Source organism: Hoplias malabaricus, unplaced genomic scaffold (assembly GCF_029633855.1).
Source record: "Hoplias malabaricus isolate fHopMal1 unplaced genomic scaffold, fHopMal1.hap1 scaffold_428, whole genome shotgun sequence".
Lineage (NCBI taxonomy): Eukaryota > Metazoa > Chordata > Actinopteri > Characiformes > Erythrinidae > Hoplias > Hoplias malabaricus.
In genome coordinates this window covers 5,001-22,344 of record NW_027100947.1, presented here as the reverse complement: position 1 = coordinate 22,344, position 17,344 = coordinate 5,001, and the positions used below count along the sequence as shown (strand labels likewise).

Genomic DNA, 17,344 nt, shown 5'->3' with positions numbered 1-17,344 from the left:
TTGTGGTGGTGTGGTTGTGCAGTTGTGTATTGTTGTGGTGGTGTGGTTCTGCAGTTGTGTAGTGTTGTGGTGGTGTGGTTCGGCAGTTGGGTATTGTTGTGGTTCTGCAGTTGGGTAGTGTTGTGGTTCGGCAGTTGTGTAGTGTTGTGGTGGTGTGGTTCTGCAATTGTGTAGTGTTGTGGTGGTGTGGTTCTGCAGTTGGGTAGTGTTGTGGTTCTGCAGTTGTGTAGTGTTGTGGTGGTGTGGTTCTGCAATTGTGTAGTGTTGTGGTGGTGTGGTTGTGCAGTTGTGTAGTGTTGTGGTGGTGTGGTTGTGCAGTTGTGTATTGTTGAGGTGGTGTGGTTGTGCAGTTGTGTATTGTTGTGGTGGTGTGGTTCTGCAATTGTGTAGTGTTGTGGTGGTGTGGTTCTGCAGTTGTGTAGTGTTGTGGTGATGTGGTTCTGCAGTTGGGTAGTGTTGTGGTTCTGCAGTTGTGTAGTGTTGTGGTGGTGTGGTTCTGCAGTTGGGTAGTGTTGTGGTGGTGTGGTTGTGCAGTTGTGTATTGTTGTGGTGGTGTGGTTCTACAATTGTGTAGTGTTGTGGTGGTGTGGTTCTGCAGTTGGGTAGTGTTGTGGTGGTGTGGTTCTGCAGTTGGGTAGTGTTGTGGTGATGTGGTTCTGCAGTTGGGTAGTGTTGTGGTTCTGCAGTTGTGTAGTGTTGTGGTGGTGTGGTTCTGCAGTTGGGTAGTGTTGTGGTTCTGCAGTTGTGTAGTGTTGTGGTGGTGTGGTTGTGCAGTTGTGTAGTGTTGTGGTTCTGCAGTTGTGTAGTGTTGTGGTGGTGTGGTTGTGCAGTTGTGTAGTGTTGTGGTGGTGTGGTTGTGCAGTTGTGTATTGTTGTGGTGGTGTGGTTCTGCAATTGTGTAGTGTTGTGGTGGTGTGGTTCTGCAGTTGGTTAGTGTTGTGGTGATGTGGTTGTGCAGTTGTGTAGTGTTGTGGTGGTGTGGTTGTGCAGTTGTGTATTGTTGTGGTGGTGTGGTTCTGCAGTTGGGTAGTGTTGTGGTGATGTGGTTCTGCTGTTGGGTAGTGTTGTGGTTCTGCAGTTGTGTAGTGTTGTGGTTCTGCAGTTGTGTAGTGTTGTGGTTCTGCAGTTGTGTAGTGTTGTGGTGGTGTGGTTCTGCAGTTGTGTAGTGTTGTGGTGGTGTGGTGGTGCAGTTGTGTAGTGTAGTGGTGGTGTGGTTGTGCAGTTGTGTAGTGTTGTGGTGGTGTGGTTGTGCAGTTGTGTATTGTTGTGGTGGTGTGGTTGTGCAGTTGTGTAGTGTTGTGGTGGTGTGGTAGTGCAGTTGTGTAGTGTTGTGGTGGTGTGGTTGTGCAGTTGTGTAGTGTTGTGGTGGTGTGGTTCGGCAGTTGGGTATTGTTGTGGTTCTGCAGTTGGGTAGTGTTGTGGTTCGGCAGTTGTGTAGTGTTGTGGTGGTGTGGTTCTGCAGTTGGGTAGTGTTGTGGTGATGTGGTTCTGCAATTGGGTAGTGTTGTGGTTCTGCAGTTGTGTAGTGTTGTGGTGGTGAGGTTCGGCAGTTGGGTAGTGTTGTGGTTCTGCAGTTGGGTAGTGTTGTGGTTCTGCAGTTGTGTAGTGCTGTGGTGGTGTGGTTCTGCAATTGTGTAGTGTTGTGGTGGTGTGGTTCTGCAATTGTGTGGTGTTGTGGTTCTGCAGTTGTGTAGTGTTGTGGTGGTGTGGTTCTGCAGTTGGGTAGTGTTGTGGTTCTGCAGTTGTGTAGTGTTGTGGTGATGTGGTTCTGCAGTTGGGTAGTGTTGTGGTTCTACAGTTGTGTAGTGTTGTGGTGGTGTGGTTCGGCAGTTGGGTAGTGTTGTGGTTCTGCAGTTGGGTAGTGTTGTGGTTCTGCAGTTGTGTAGTGTTGTGGTGGTGTGGTTCTGCAATTGTGTAGTGTTGTGGTGGTGTGGTTGTGCAGTTGGGTAGTGTTGTGGTTCTGCAGTTGTGTAGTGTTGTGGTGGTGTGGTTCTGCAATTGTGTAGTGTTGTGGTGGTGTGGTTGTGCAGTTGTGTAGTGTTGTGGTGGTGTGGTTGTGCAGTTGTGTATTGTTGTGGTGGTGTGGTTCTGCAGTTGGGTAGTGTTGTGGTGATGTGGTTCTGCTGTTGGGTAGTGTTGTGGTTCTGCAGTTGTGTAGTGTTGTGGTTCTGCAGTTGTGTAGTGTTGTGGTTCTGCAGTTGTGTAGTGTTGTGGTGGTGTGGTTCTGCAGTTGTGTAGTGTTGTGGTGGTGTGGTGGTGCAGTTGTGTAGTGTAGTGGTGGTGTGGTTGTGCAGTTGTGTAGTGTTGTGGTGGTGTGGTTGTGCAGTTGTGTATTGTTGTGGTGGTGTGGTTGTGCAGTTGTGTAGTGTTGTGGTGGTGTGGTAGTGCAGTTGTGTAGTGTTGTGGTGGTGTGGTTGTGCAGTTGTGTAGTGTTGTGGTGGTGTGGTTCGGCAGTTGGGTATTGTTGTGGTTCTGCAGTTGGGTAGTGTTGTGGTTCGGCAGTTGTGTAGTGTTGTGGTTCTGCAGTTGGGTAGTGTTGTGGTGATGTGGTTCTGCAATTGGGTAGTGTTGTGGTTCTGCAGTTGTGTAGTGTTGTGGTGGTGAGGTTCGGCAGTTGGGTAGTGTTGTGGTTCTGCAGTTGGGTAGTGTTGTGGTTCTGCAGTTGTGTAGTGCTGTGGTGGTGTGGTTCTGCAATTGTGTAGTGTTGTGGTGGTGTGGTTCTGCAATTGTGTGGTGTTGTGGTTCTGCAGTTGTGTAGTGTTGTGGTGGTGTGGTTCTGCAGTTGGGTAGTGTTGTGGTGTGGTTCTGCAGTTGTGTAGTGTTGTGGTGATGTGGTTCTGCAGTTGTGTAGTGTTGTGGTGATGTGGTTCTGCAGTTGGGTAGTGTTGTGGTTCTACAGTTGTGTAGTGTTGTGGTGGTGTGGTTCGGCAGTTGGGTAGTGTTGTGGTTCTGCAGTTGGGTAGTGTTGTGGTTCTGCAGTTGTGTAGTGTTGTGGTGGTGTGGTTCTGCAATTGTGTAGTGTTGTGGTGGTGTGGTTGTGCAGTTGGGTAGTGTTGTGGTTCTGCAGTTGTGTAGTGTTGTGGTGGTGTGGTTGTGCAGTTGTGTAGTGTTGTGGTGGTGTGGTTGTGCAGTTGTGTATTGTTGAGGTGGTGTGGTTGTGCAGTTGTGTATTGTTGTGGTGGTGTGGTTCTGCAATTGTGTACTGTTGTGGTGGTGTGGTTCTGCAGTTGGGTAGTGTTGTGGTTCTGCAGTTGTGTAGTGTTGTGGTGATGTGGTTCTGCAGTTGGGTAGTGTTGTGGTTCTGCAGTTGTGTAGTGTTGTGGTGGTGTGGTTCTGCAGTTGGGTAGTGTTGTGGTTCTGCAGTTGTGTAGTGTTGTGGTGGTGTGGTTCGGCAGTTGTGTAGTGTTGTGGTTCTGCAGTTGGGTAGTGTTGTGGTTCTGCAGTTGTGTAGTGCTGTGGTGGTGTGGTTCTGCAGATGTGTAGTGTTGTGGTGGTGTGGTTCTGCAGTTGGGTAGTGTTGTGGTTCTGCAGTTGTGTAGTGTTGTGGTGGTGTGGTTCTGCAATTGTGTAGTGTTGTGGTGGTGTGGTTCTGCAATTGTGTGGTGTTGTGGTTCTGCAGTTGTGTAGTGTTGTGGTGGTGTGGTTCTGCAGTTGGGTAGTGTTGTGGTTCTGCAGTTGTGTAGTGTTGTGGTGATGTGGTTCTGCAGTTGGGTAGTGTTGTGGTGTCGTGTTTCTGCAGTTGTGTAGTGTTGTGGTGATGTGGTTCTGCAGTTGTGTAGAGTTGTGGTGGTGTGGTTCTGCAGTTGGGTAGTGTTGTGGTTCTGCAGTTGTGTAGTATTGTGGTGGTGTGGTTCTGCAATTGTGTAGTGTTGTGGTGGTGTGGTTGTGCAGTTGTGTAGTGTTGTGGTGGTGTGGTGGTGCAGTTGTGTATTGTTGTGGTGGTGTGGTTCTGCAGTTGTGTAATGTTGTGGTGGTGTGGTAGTGCAGTTGTGTAGTGTTGTGGTGGTGTGGTTGTGCAGTTGTGTAGTGTTGTGGTGGTGTGGTTGTGCAGTTGTGTAGGGTTGTGTTGGTGTGGTTGTGTAGTTGTATAGTGTTGTGGTGGTGTGGTTGTGCAGTTGTGTATTGTTGTGGTGGTGTGGTTGTGCAGTTGTGTAGTGTTGTGGTTCTGCAGTTGTGTAGTGTTGTGGTGGTGTGGTTCTGCAATTGTGTAGTGTTGTTGTGGTGTGGTGGTGCAATTGTGTAGTGTTGTGGTGGTGTGGTTGTGCAGTTGTGTAGTGTTGTGGTGGTGTGGTTGTGCAGTTGTGTATTGTTGTGGTGGTGTGGTTGTGCAGTTGTGTAGTGTTGTGGTGGTGTGGTAGTGCAGTTGTGTAGTGTTGTGGTGGTGTGGTTGTGCAGTTGTGTAGCATTGTGGTGGTGTAGTTGTGTAGTGTTGTGGTGGTGTGGTTGTGTTGTTGTATAGTGTTGTGGTGGTGTGGTTGTGCAGTTGTGTAGTGTTGTGGTGGTGTGGTTGTGCAGTTGTGTATTGTTGAGGTGGTGTGGTTGTGCAGTTGTGTATTGTTGTGGTGGTGTAGTTCTGCAATTGTGTAGTGTTGTGGTGGTGTGGTTCTGCAGTTGGGTAGTGTTGTGGTTCTGCAGTTGTGTAGTGTTGTGGTGGTGTGGTTCTGCAATTGTGTAGTGTTGTGGTGGTGTGGTTCTGCAATTGTGTAGTGTTGTGGTGGTGTGGATCTGCAGTTGGGTAGTGTTGTGGTTCTGCAGTTGGGTAGTGTTGTGGTGGTGTGGTTCTGCAGTTGGATAGTGTTCTGGTTCTGCAGTTGTGTAGTGTTGTGGTGATGTGATTCTGCAGTTGGGTAGTGTTGTGGTGTTGTGGTTCTGCAGTTGTGTAGAGTTGTGGTGATGTGGTTCTGCAGTTGTGTAGAGTTGTGGTGGTGTGGTTCTGCAGTTGGGTAGTGTTGTGGTTCTGCAGTTGTGTAGTGTTGTGGTGGTGTGGTTCTGCAATTGTGTAGTGTTGTGGTGGTGTGGTTGTGCAGTTGTGTAGTGTTGTGGTGGTGTGGTTGTGCAGTTTTGTATTGTTGTGGTGGTGTGGTTGTGCAGTTGTGTAGTGTTGTGGTGATGTGGTTCTGCAGTTGTGTAGTGTTGTGGTTCTGCAGTTGTGTAGTGTTGTGGTGGTGTGGTAGTGCAGTTGTGTAGTGTTGTGGTGGTGTGGTTGTGCAGTTGTGTAGTGTTGTGGTGGTGTGGTTGTGCAGTTGTGTAGGGTTGTGTTGGTGTGGTTGTGTAGTTGTATAGTGTTGTGGTGGTGTGGTTGTGCAGTTGTGTATTGTTGTGGTGGTGTGGTTGTGCAGTTGTGTAGTGTTGTGGTTCTGCAGTTGTGTAGTGTTGTGATGGTGTGGTTCTGCAATTGTGTAGTGTTGTGGTTGTGTGGTGGTGCAGTTGTGTAGTGTTGTGGTGGTGTGGTTGTGCAGTTGTGTATTGTTGTGGTGGTGTGGTTGTGCAATTGTGTAGTGTTGTGGTGGTGTGGTAGTGCAGTTGTGTAGTGTTGTGGTGGTGTGGTTGTGCAGTTGTGTAGCATTGTGGTGGTGTAGTTGTATAGTGTTGTGGTTGTGTGGTTGTGTAGTTGTGTAGTGTTGTGGTGGTGTGGTTGTGCAGTTGTGTATTGTTGTGGTGGTGTGGTTGTGCAGTTGTGTAGTGTTGTGGTGGTGTGGTTGTGCAGTTCTGTAGGGTTGTGTTGGTGTGGTTGTGTAGTTGTATAGTGTTGTGGTGGTGTGGTAGTGCAGTTGTGTAGTGTTGTGGTTGTGTGGTTGTGCAGTTGGGTAGCATTGTGGTGGTGTAGTTGTATAGTGTTGTGGTGGTGTGGTTGTGTAGTTGTATAGTGTTGTGGTGGTGTGGTTGTGCAGTTGTGTATTGTTGTGGTGGTGTGGTTGTGCAGTTGTGTAGTGTTGTGGTGGTGTGGTTGTGCAGTTGTGTATTGTTGAGGTGGTGTGGTTGTGCAGTTGTGTATGGTTGTGGTGGTGTGGTTCTGCAATTGTGTAGTGTTGTGGTGGTGTGGTTCTGCAGTTGGGTAGTGTTGTGGTTCTGCAGTTGGGTAGTGTTGTGGTGGTGTGTTTCTGCAGTTGTGTAGTGTTGTGGTGATGTGGTTCTGCATTGGGTAGTTTTGTGGTTCTGCAGTTGTGTAGTGTTGTGGTGGTGTGGTTCTGCAGTTGGGTAGTGTTGTGGTGGTGTGGTTGTGCAGTTGTGTATTGTTGTGGTGGTGTGGTTCTACAATTGTGTAGTGTTGTGGTGGTGTCGTTCTGCAGTTGTGTAGTGTTGTGGTAGTGTGGTTGTGCAGTTGTGTATTGTTGTGGTGGTGTGGTTGTGCAGTTGTGTAGTGTTGTGGTGGTGTGGTAGTGCAGTTGTGTAGTGTTGTGGTGGTGTGGTTGTGCAGTTGTGTAGCATTGTGGTGGTGTAGTTGTGTAGTGTTGTGGTGGTGTGGTTGTGTTGTTGTATAGTGTTGTGGTGGTGTGGTTGTGCAGTTGTGTATTGTTGTGGTGGTGTGGTTGTGCAGTTGTGTAGTGTTGTGGTGGTGTGGTTGTGCAGTTGTGTATTGTTGAGGTGGTGTGGTTGTGCAGTTGTGTATTGTTGTGGTGGTGTAGTTCTGCAGTTGGGTAGTGTTGTGGTGGTGTGGTTCTGCAATTGTGTAGTGTTGTGGTGGTGTGGTTCTGCAATTGTGTAGTGTTGTGGTGGTGTGGATCTGCAGTTGGGTAGTGTTGTGGTTCTGCAGTTGGGTAGTGTTGTGGTGGTGTGGTTCTGCAGTTGGGTAGTGTTGTGGTTCTGCAGTTGTGTAGTGTTGTGGTGATGTGATTCTGCAGTTGGGTAGTGTTGTGGTGTTGTGGTTCTGCAGTTGTGTAGTGTTGTGGTGATGTGGTTCTGCAGTTGTGTAGAGTTGTGGTGGTGTGGTTCTGCAGTTGGGTAGTGTTGTGGTTCTGCAGTTGTGTAGTGTTGTGGTGGTGTGGTTCTGCAATTGTGTAGTGTTGTGGTGGTGTGGTTGTGCAGTTGTGTAGTGTTGTGGTGGTGTGGTTGTGCAGTTGTGTATTGTTGTGGTGGTGTGGTTGTGCAGTTGTGTAGTGTTGTGGTGATGTGGTTCTGCAGTTGTGTAGTGTTGTGGTTCTGCAGTTGTGTAGTGTTGTGGTGGTGTGGTAGTGCAGTTGTGTAGTGTTGTGGTGGTGTGGTTGTGCAGTTGTGTAGTGTTTTGGTGGTGTGGTTTTGCAGTTGTGTAGGGTTGTGTTGGTGTGGTTGTGTAGTTGTATAGTGTTGTGGTGGTGTGGTTGTGCAGTTGTGTATTGTTGTGGTGGTGTCGTTGTGCAGTTGTGTAGTGTTGTGGTGGTGTGGTAGTGCAGTTGTGTAGTGTTGTGGTGGTGTAGGTGTGTAGTGTTGTGGTTGTGTAGTGTTGCGGTGGTGTGGTTGTGCAGTTGTGTAGTGTTGTGGTGGTGTGGTTCTGCAGTTGTGTAGTGTTGTGGTGGTGTGGTTGTGCAGTTGTGTAGTGTTGTGGTGGTGTCGTTGTGCAGTTGTGTAGTGTTGTGGTGGTGTGGTAGTGCAGTTGTGTAGTGTTGTGGTGGTGTAGGTGTGTAGTGTTGTGGTTGTGTAGTGTTGCGGTGGTGTGGTTGTGCAGTTGTGTAGTGTTGTGGTGGTGTGGTTCTGCAGTTGTGTAGTGTTGTGGTTGTGCAGTTGTGTAGCTCGGTGTATGTGTAAATGTGTAAAAGGGGGTCCTGACCTTGGCGATAATGCTGCAGAGCTGGGGTCCATCCTGTGTTAGTGACAATAAGTTGCTAATGGCATTCTCCATCACGAAAATATCCTCAGAGTCCTGCACCTGTTTAATCAGGACCTGAGAGAGACCACGTCCCCCAGGACAGAACCACAGCATTAGAGAGTTTCCTCACAGTGTTTTTGGGTAACAGGTCAGAACGGGTAAGTCTGTGAAGAGTCAGTCAGTCTGAGTGGTCAGTCTGACTGGTCAGTCTGTGAGGGGTCAGTTAGTCTGTGAGTGGTCAGTCTGTGAAGGGTGAGTCAGTGAGGGGTCAGTCAGTCAAGGAGGGGTCAGTCTGGTAAGGGTCTGTGTGGTGGTGGTCAGTATGTGGTCAGTGTGGCAAGTGTGTGGCCGGTGTGGTTGCTGTAGTAAGTATGTGGTCATTGTAGTCCATGTGTGGTCAGTTTGTGATCAGTGTGGTGTGTGTGGTTGGTGTGATCAGTGTGTCCTTAGTGTAGTCAGCGTGTGCTCAGTGTGTGTCCAGTGTAGTCTGTATGTGGTCACTATGTGCTCAATGTGGTAAATTTGTGGTCGTTTTAGTCCATGTCTGGACAATGTGCTCAGAGAGGTGAGTGCTGTTGGTGTGTGGTCAGTGTGGTGAGTGTGTAGTCAGTTTGTGATCAGTGTAGTGAGGGTGTGGTCAGTATGGAGAGAGTTAGGGTTAGTCAGTGTGTGATGAGTGGGTTGTTGGTGTGTGGTCAGTGTAGTCAGTATTTGGTCAGTGTGGACAGTGTTTGGTCAGTGTAGTCAGTATTTGGTCAGTGTGGACAGTGTGTGGTCAGTGTGGTCAGTAAGTGGTTGGTGTGTGTGGTCAGTGTATGGTGGTCAGTGTGGTCAGTGTGTGATTGGTGTGTGGTCAGTGTGTGATCGGTGTGTGGTCTTTGTGTGGTCAGTGTATGGTGGTCAGTGTTTGGTCAGTGCCTGTCCATACCTGTATTTCATTGGCCAGTGCCGTGTCGATCATATGGCTGAAGGATTCACTGACGTCGGTAAGGATCTCGTGAATTGCCTCCTTCATGGACTTCAGGAAGTACTCGTCTTCCGTGTGAAGACACCTGGGGACGGGAGACACTTCCTTCAGGGGTCAGTTATTTACTGGGTTTATTCCGACAAGAAACTGAGACAAAACAGCAACAAAAACAACAACTACTACAACATGATCAACAAAAACAAACACATAATTAACAACATCAACAACAAAAACAACTACTACAGCAACATCAACAACAAAAACAAAAACATAATTAACATCAACAACTACAAAAAGATTAACAGCAACATCATCAACAAAAGCAACAATACAACATAACAACAGTAACAAAAACAACATCAACAACTACACTATCAACATCAAAAACATCATTAACAACAACTACAAAAACATCATCAACAAAAGACAACTACCACATCATCAACAAAACAACTTCAAAAAAAACCTCAACAGCAACACAAAGAACTACAATATCAGAACCCCACCCCCCAAACCCCTACCATACTGAACTCCGCCCCCAAACCCCTACCCTACTGAACCACACCCCCAAACCCCTACCCTACTGAACCCCGCCCAATCAAATGAAACCCAAATGTTCTCCAGTACTTCACTTTTAATTAATTTTAAGTAATTCTTTGATACACTGTGTGTGTGTGTGTGTGTGTGTGTGTGTGTGTGTGTGTGTGTGTGTGTGGGAGAGAGAGAGAGAGAGAGAGAGAGAGAGAGTGAGAATATGTGTGTGTGTGTGTATGAGAGAGAGAGAGAGAGAGAGTGTGTGTGTGTGTGTGTGTGTGTTACCTCTCAGTGATGACAGTGAGCTCCATGCACTTCTCCAGCAGAGCTGTTTCATACTGCAACACACACATCACATACAAAACAATACACACACATCACACACCACACACACAGCACATCAGCTTCTGTTTACACACAACATCATGAACTCACTCAAACACAAATTTTATCTGCACAGACCACAGGGCTGTGAAGGGTGTGTGTGTGAGGGCTGTGTGTAGAGTGTGTGTGGTGTGGGTCAGGGGTGTCTGAGAGGTGTGAAGGTTGTGTGCATGTATGTGTGTGTGTGGAGTGTGTGGGAGCTGGTGGTTTGGGCGCCACTGTACTCATGCATGAGGGAATGGACGTGGCAGTGGTGTGTGTTTGGAGTGTGTGAGAGGTGGTTGTGGATTGTGTGGGGTGTGTATGTGTGAGGGGTGGGTGTGGAGTGTGTGTGGAGGGTGTGTGGGAGTGTGAGGTGTGTATGTGCGATGGGTGTGTGTGTGGAGTGTGTGAGGTGTGTGTGGAGTGCATGGGGTGTGTATGTGTGAGGGGTGGGTGTGGAGTGTGTGCGTGGAGTGCATGAAGTGTGTATGTGTGAGGGGTGTGTGTATGGAGGGTGTGTGAGGTGTGTGTGGAGTGTGTGAGGGATGTGTGTGGAGTGTGTTAGGTGTGTATGTGTGAGATGTGTATGTGTGAGGGGTGTGTGTGGAGTGCGTGAGGTGTGTATGTGTGAGAGGTGGATGTAAAGTGTGGGTTTGTGGAGTGCGTGAGGTATGTATGTGTATTGTCTGTATGTGTGAGGGGTGTGTGTGGAGTGCGTGGGGTGTGTATGTGTGAGGGGTGGGTGTGGAGTGTGTGTGTGGAGTGTGAGGTGTGTATGTGCGATGGGTGTGTGTGTGGATTGTGTGAGGTGTGTATGTGTGAGGTGTGTGTGTGGAGTGCATGGGGTGTGTATGTGTGAGGGGTGGGTGTGGAGTGTGTGCGTGGAGTGCATGAAGTGTGTATGTGTGAGGGGTGTGTGTATGGAGGATGTGTGTGGAGTGTGTGAGGTGTGTATGTGTGAGGGGTGGGTGTCGAGTGTGTGTGTGTGGAGGGTGTGTGTGGAGTGTGAGGTGTGTATGTACGAGGGGTGTGTGTGTGGAGTGCGTGAGGTGTGTATGTGTGAGGTGTGTGTGTGGAGTGTGTGAGGTGTGTATGTGTGAGGTGTGTGTGTGGAGTGCTTGAGATGTGTATGTGTGAGGGGTGGGTGTGGAGTGTGTGTCTGAAGTGTGTGTTAGCTCTGACCTTGTGCAGGTGGGAGCCGGTGGTCCGGGCGCCGCTGTACTCGTGCACTAGGGAGCGGACGTGGCAGTTTGCTCGGACCGCCGTGCCATGGACCCTCTGCCAGCGTCCCCTCTCCAGTCTCTGGAACATCTTCCCCAGCTCTGTGCTGACCACTAGCGCTCTCTTCAGGAGGGTCTGCAGGTTGTCCCGAGTCACATGATCACCTGTCACAATGAGGTCACCCGGAGGGTCCTCGTCTACTCCGATGGGCTTCGACTGCAGGACACACATACACTCCACCTCCGTCATGTGGCGCAGGTCCTCCATCCAGCGCTGCACAGAGTCTACCTGAATGGACAGCATCCTGGGGGGACAACACACACCGTTAGGTCATACCTTTAACTGCCTGTGTACACAGGGCCATGTCCAGAGGCCACGTCCTCCTCACCCCATCACCTAACACCACACCACAGTCCCAGGTGTGGTGCATGAGCCCAAACAAATCGTAACACCTCTGTTCTCCTCCAGAGAGAGAATCCACTCCCTCCTCAGCTCCTAACCGTGGTTCAGGTTCTGAGTGACCAGTCTAGCTCGGAGATCAGTCACTCCAGTGATTTAACACTTTGTTGTGAATCAAAAGGAACAAAGAAGGAAAACAGAATCATTCAAACTTAACAGACCAACACCTCTGTGCGGTTACAGCTGTTCTACTCCAGCTGTTTTTCCTCTGACCACAGCAGAGCGGTCTGAGGCCAAATGGATCCCAGCAGGTCCGGCTCGGTTTAAACCCTTCTCCCTGAGATAGAGAGAGAAGAGCTTTACCTCTCTGAATCCTCCGGGCTGTTTTTGTGTTGTGGACAGTGACGCTGCGGATCTGTCACAAACGCAGATGCGGATAATGCCCGGCACAAGTGGGGGCCAATTAGTGTCGGAGAGATGGCTTCTTTGGCCGGGCAGTAATAGCCAGAGGGGTCAGCAGATTCACAGAGGTCAGGGACGCTTGCGGAGAGCACAGGAGGGTAAAGCACCAGGTCAAATAATCCCCGCAATAACATCGCCTTCCACCCACGCAGAGGCAGCGCAGATAATCAGTAGCAGGGGCCCGCGAGCAGGAAAGCAGGGACTTCTCTGTCTCTTAATTGCCCATCATTTGGATCACGAGCGTCATCAACCTGGCCCCGCTGGCCCCCACCCACCACAGAGTCAGAAAGACAAAACTCCCTCCATCTCAGAGGAAACCAGTCTGTGATTCCATTAAAACCTCTCAACCTGGGACCAGTTTCGTCGTCTGCAAAACACACACACCTCACCACAAGAACACCACCTTCTGGAAGTGGACAAAACTGCAGGGAGGATGGCTGAGGCACAGAATCAGTCTGGAGGGGAAGCTTAGAAGGAGGTGATGGTGTTACTGAAACATGTAGAAATGGCAGCTCTTAAAATGGAGTTATGAAATAAGTTTGGGAGAAGAACCACGCCCAGACTCCTCCTCTTCATTACTCTGCATCCTATAAAACCCACTCCTCTCTCCTCACCTTCTCGTGACGAAATTCGCACCCCACCCCCACCTCTACTCCTCCTCTTTCACCAGTGAATTTCCCAGGTAAGGGGGGGTCTGGCTGGACTCTCCACCAGCAGAAGCCACACAGAACTCCAGCCCAAGTCCTTCTGAGTTCCCCTTCCTTGCCCTGCTTACATCAGGCGTGGTCTTCACTTTGCAAATCTGTGATTACAAGTTCTGTGAAGATAAACATCAGTGCAGTCGTCTGCATAAATCCTTCACATTCTTCAGAAAGATGACACGTCCACTGCTGTCTGTCTGCTTCCTCTCAGTATGTGCTGCGTGTTTATGCTTTTCCTGATGTTCCTGATCTCTCTTAGAATTAAGATTAAAATACAATTAAATAAACAAAATAATGGGAATAATGAGGAGCTGTCGATGTATTACTGGCTACTGAAAATATTTTAGGCCACGCCCACTCAATACTCACTCGAACCATAGTCAGATCCTTAACCAACACCCCCCCCCCCCATTACACCCAGGCTTGGTGTCGAAGATCACACCAAAATTCACACAACTAACTATAAGTGACTGAAGTACAATCACTTCAGCCAGATTATTTCAAACAGATCACTTCAAACTGATCACAGAAAACAGATCACATGAAACATATCACTTCAAACTGATCACAAGAAACTGATCACATAAAACAGATCACATAAAACAGATCACTTCAAACTGATCATAAAAAAACTGATCACAGAAAACAGATCACTTCAAACTGATCACAAATCAGATCACATCAAACTGATCACTTCAAACAGATCACAAAACAGATCACTGAAAACTGATCACAGAAAACAGATCACTTCAAACAGATCACATAAAGCATGTCACTTCAAACTGATCACATAAAGCAATCACTTAAAACTGATCACTTCAAACAGATCACTGAAAACTGATCACAGAAAACAGGTCACTTCAAACTGATCACTTCAAGCAGATCACATAGATCATGAAACCAGGTGTTAATTCTTAAATAAGTGAAATTTTCCAGAATGAAAGCATGTTAATCTTATAGACTCTCAGACTCATCAGCACTCAGATTAGAATGCTCTTCATTGATAATGATGCTGAAGCAGAGAGATTTTATTCTGTAATCTTCATTATGTAAATGAAGTGATTTTGCTGTGTTTCCATTGGTCAGGATTGTTATGTTGTGTGAAGGACGGCTGCTGTTTTCAAACAAAGCAGAGAATAAAACTCAGGGAAACTGAACCGGGGAGGGGGGGGGTTCTCTCTCTCTGCTTAAACAAACTTTTCCATTGCCTGCCGGCTGTGATGGAGATAAACGGCAGGCTGTGAATGGAGTGTGATTATCGTAATGCAGGTATCTATACCCCTGTTTATATATAAACACCAGCGCAGCGCTGGAGGAGACTCTCCTCAAATCTCTCCATCAGCGGAGGCACAGAAAGCCCTCATCTGAATGGAGTAATCAGGATAATAGTTGTGTTTTATGGGAGGGGATGAATGTGCTGCTCTTGAGCTGTGGAAATGACAAATATTTACGTAGCTGAGCGTAGGGAGGTCAGCGGGCACCTGGCCTTTATTCTGTGAGTGTTTGCTGCATGAATGAGCTACTCTCAGCATCTCTGGGGAGTGTTTACACAGCGAGAGCTCCGCTACTGAACGAACACAGGGCCAGGCCTTCGCTTCTGCCGCTGACCTCAAGAGGAGAGTGCAGTTCTGAAAACTACCTCCAGGAGGAGCTGATAATCACAGCGGCAAATTAACTTTCCCAAATACCACAGGAGTAAAAAAGGAGTAGATATGCATCACCTCAGAACTTAGCACTGAGAAATGTGTACACCTGCAGAGTCTAAAGTCTTTTATGGCCTCCTCAGTGAAAATCCAGCCTTTATTCTGGTCAGTGTGAGTGTGGTGGAGTTAGCCCTCTCACTGCCCTCCAACTGGGGCACAGCACCATTGGCTTAGTTAGTGGACACTGGGAGGACACATGTTGTTGTATTTGCAGAAGATTGTTCCAACGGGTTTAAGGCACGTAACATAAGATGTTTACGCACAGGAACTCTGGTTAACATCGGGAATCAGGTCCGGAGTTTTCCAGAGACGTCTTTCACAGTGGAGCCTGTGCAGCATGTGGTTCAGGTAGGGGGCGGAGCCTGTGCAGCATGTGGTTCAGGCAGGGTGCATGTGCAGGAGGTACAGCGTGATTCTCGGAACATTCCCAGCTCTGTTCTCACAGGGGTCACTGGGATTTTACACAGATTGTGTCCCAGAGAGAGGATAAAGTCCGGGGAACATCCAGGACAGTGTTACAGACATTTGTGTTTACACACACAGCTCCTCTGGGTAAAGTCTAGATCAGTTCTGGGAGACGGAGCGCTTTGATTGGGGCTCATGTGAAACTTTTTCTGATCATTGTAAATAAACCCCTGTGTTCTTTGGACAGTTTGAAGCATCCAGAGAAGTCACTGAGCTGTGTTTCCATGTGTTTCTGTCAGTGTTCATCCTCTCTCTCTCTCTCTCTCTCTCTCTCTCTCTCTCTCTCACACTCACACACACACACACACACACACACACACACACACACACACACACAGAATCATTCTATAAAGTCCTGCATTACACATTTCTTTCAGCATCAATAATTCCGGTGCTGTGTGGCAGCGGGTGACGTGGTTTATTTGTTCGCTGCGCAGCTCGAGACGTATTTGTGGTCCTCTCATGTGCTCCTGCCGTTTCACCTGTCAAATCCCACACAAAAAAGTTTTCCTCTGCATTCCCATTGGCTGCGAGACTGTCCGTCATGTCATTACACGTCTGTGCCTGGATCAGTGTTATTGTTGTGTACCGTATTATTGATGTGGAGCTGAAAGTGAGGACATTACCGTCACTGAGTCACACACAGCGACAGAGCCACAGTCTCTAATCTGCCAGAGATACGTCAGGTTCATCCTGTCAGCGGCGCTCTGCTCCTCTCTCAGCTTTGTGGGTCACGCAGAAACATCAGAGTAGTGTGAGGCGGAGAGAAAATGTAACAGCACCGTCACCGCGGAACGTCAGGAGGACGTCTTCAGAGCCTTTACTGAGGAAACACAGCCAGAGAACATTCCACAGAGATTTTATTTCACTGAAGGAACAGTTCTGTGTCTTCCCACAACATCCATAGTTGATGAGCTCTTGAGAAATACACCTAACCCCCACCGGACCCCTGTGTGTGTGGTTAAATATGGCTTATGTGCGTGTGTGTGTGTTCACCACCACAGGACAGTTAACTACAGAGACTACGTTTCCCTGAGGGGAATAATAAAGTAACTCTGCTCCTCCTGAGGGTGGCATGGTGGCGCAGCAGGTAGGTGTCGCAGTCACACAGCTCCAGGGGCCTGGAGGTTGTGGGTTCGACTCTTGCTCCAGGTGACTGTCTGTGAGGAGTCGGTGTGTTCTCCACATGTCCGCGTGGGTTTCCTCCCACAGTCCAAAAACACAAGTTGGTGGATTGGTGACTCAAAAGTGTCCGTAGGTGTGAGTTTGTCTGTGTTGCCCTGTGAAGGACTGGTGCCCCCTCCAGGGTGTATTCCTGCCTTGTGCCCAATGATTCCAGGTAGGCTCTGGACCCACCGCGACCCTGAACTGGATAAGAGTTACAGACAATGAATGAATGCTCCTCCTGATTTTTCTTTCTGTTTAAATACATTTATATGGAGCTAGTGCTGACAGAACTTTCTCTGTTCAGTTCCACTCTGCACCAATGGCCACAGTTCAGCACCTCTTTCTTTTGTCTTCGATATTTTATAGTTTTAAAATGTTCTTAAAATCAGAACATCAGTTATAGTTTTAAAAGTATTTTATCCCTCAGTTTGAGCTGTTAGCGGTGACTGAACTCACACAGGCTCAGAGACACCTCCACCTCCTTCCACACTGCGGCTAGAGCAGCATCACCACAGTTCACAGAACAGTGAAACACCTACAACAGGACAGTGAGACCTACAGAGGAACAGTGAGACACCTACAGCAGGACAGTGAGACACCTACAGCAGGACACTCAGACACCTACAGCAGAACAGAGAGACCTATAGCGGGACAGTGAGACAGCTACAGCAGGACACTCAGACACCTACAGCAGAACAAAGCGACCTACAGCGAGACAGTGAGACACCTACAGCAGGACACTCAGACACCTACAGTAGAGTTTGAGGAGACATGTTGAGTTTGAGGAGATGAGTACATACACACACTGTACATGAACACACTATATGCACACACACACACACACACTATACACATGCACACACCCACACACACTACACATACACACACTATATGCACAAAAATGCACACCCACACCCACACACACTATAAGCACACACACACACACACACACATACACACACACAGGGTGTTCTTGCACCTCTCACCATGTAAAATGAACAGATTCTGCCCCCGATGCAGTAAGAGGACATTCAACACACAGAGACATACACACACTGTACATGAACACACTTTATGCACACACACACACACACACACACACGCACACGCACACTATACACATGCACACACCCACACACACTACACATACACACACTATATGCACAAAAATGCACACCCACACCCACACACACACACACACACACACACACACACACACACACACACACACACACAGGGTGTTCTTGCACCTCTCACCATGTAAAATGGACAGATTCTGCCCCCGATGCAGTAAGAGGACATTCAACACACAGAGACCGACCATTCACCACCAGGTTACCACACTGAGACTACACAGGCCGGCCAATCAGAACACAGCGTGGCCAGGTTACCACACTAAGACTACACAGGCTGGCCAATCAGAACACAGCATGACCAGGTTACCACACTGAGACTACACAGGCCGGCCAATCAGAACACAGCATGACCAGGTTATCACACTGAGACTACACAGGCTGGCCAATCAGAACACAGCATGACCAGGTTACCACACTGAGACTACAGAGGCCGGCCAATC

General features: G+C 48.4%; 1 protein-coding gene across 1 annotated transcript in view; it reads right to left on the bottom strand.

Moving 5' to 3' along the window:
* Positions 1-7,744: 7,744 nt before the first annotated feature.
* Positions 7,745-17,344, bottom strand: part of LOC136682446 (protein inscuteable homolog) — a gene marked incomplete at both ends in the record, with an annotated part of 14,018 nt that continues 4,418 nt past the window's right edge. The window contains 4 exons of the mRNA XM_066658885.1: positions 7,745-7,858; positions 8,712-8,835; positions 9,570-9,622; positions 10,833-11,175. Coding sequence (XP_066514982.1) covers positions 7,745-7,858; positions 8,712-8,835; positions 9,570-9,622; positions 10,833-11,175 — 634 coding nt within the window. The remainder of the gene's footprint in view (positions 7,859-8,711; positions 8,836-9,569; positions 9,623-10,832; positions 11,176-17,344) is intronic.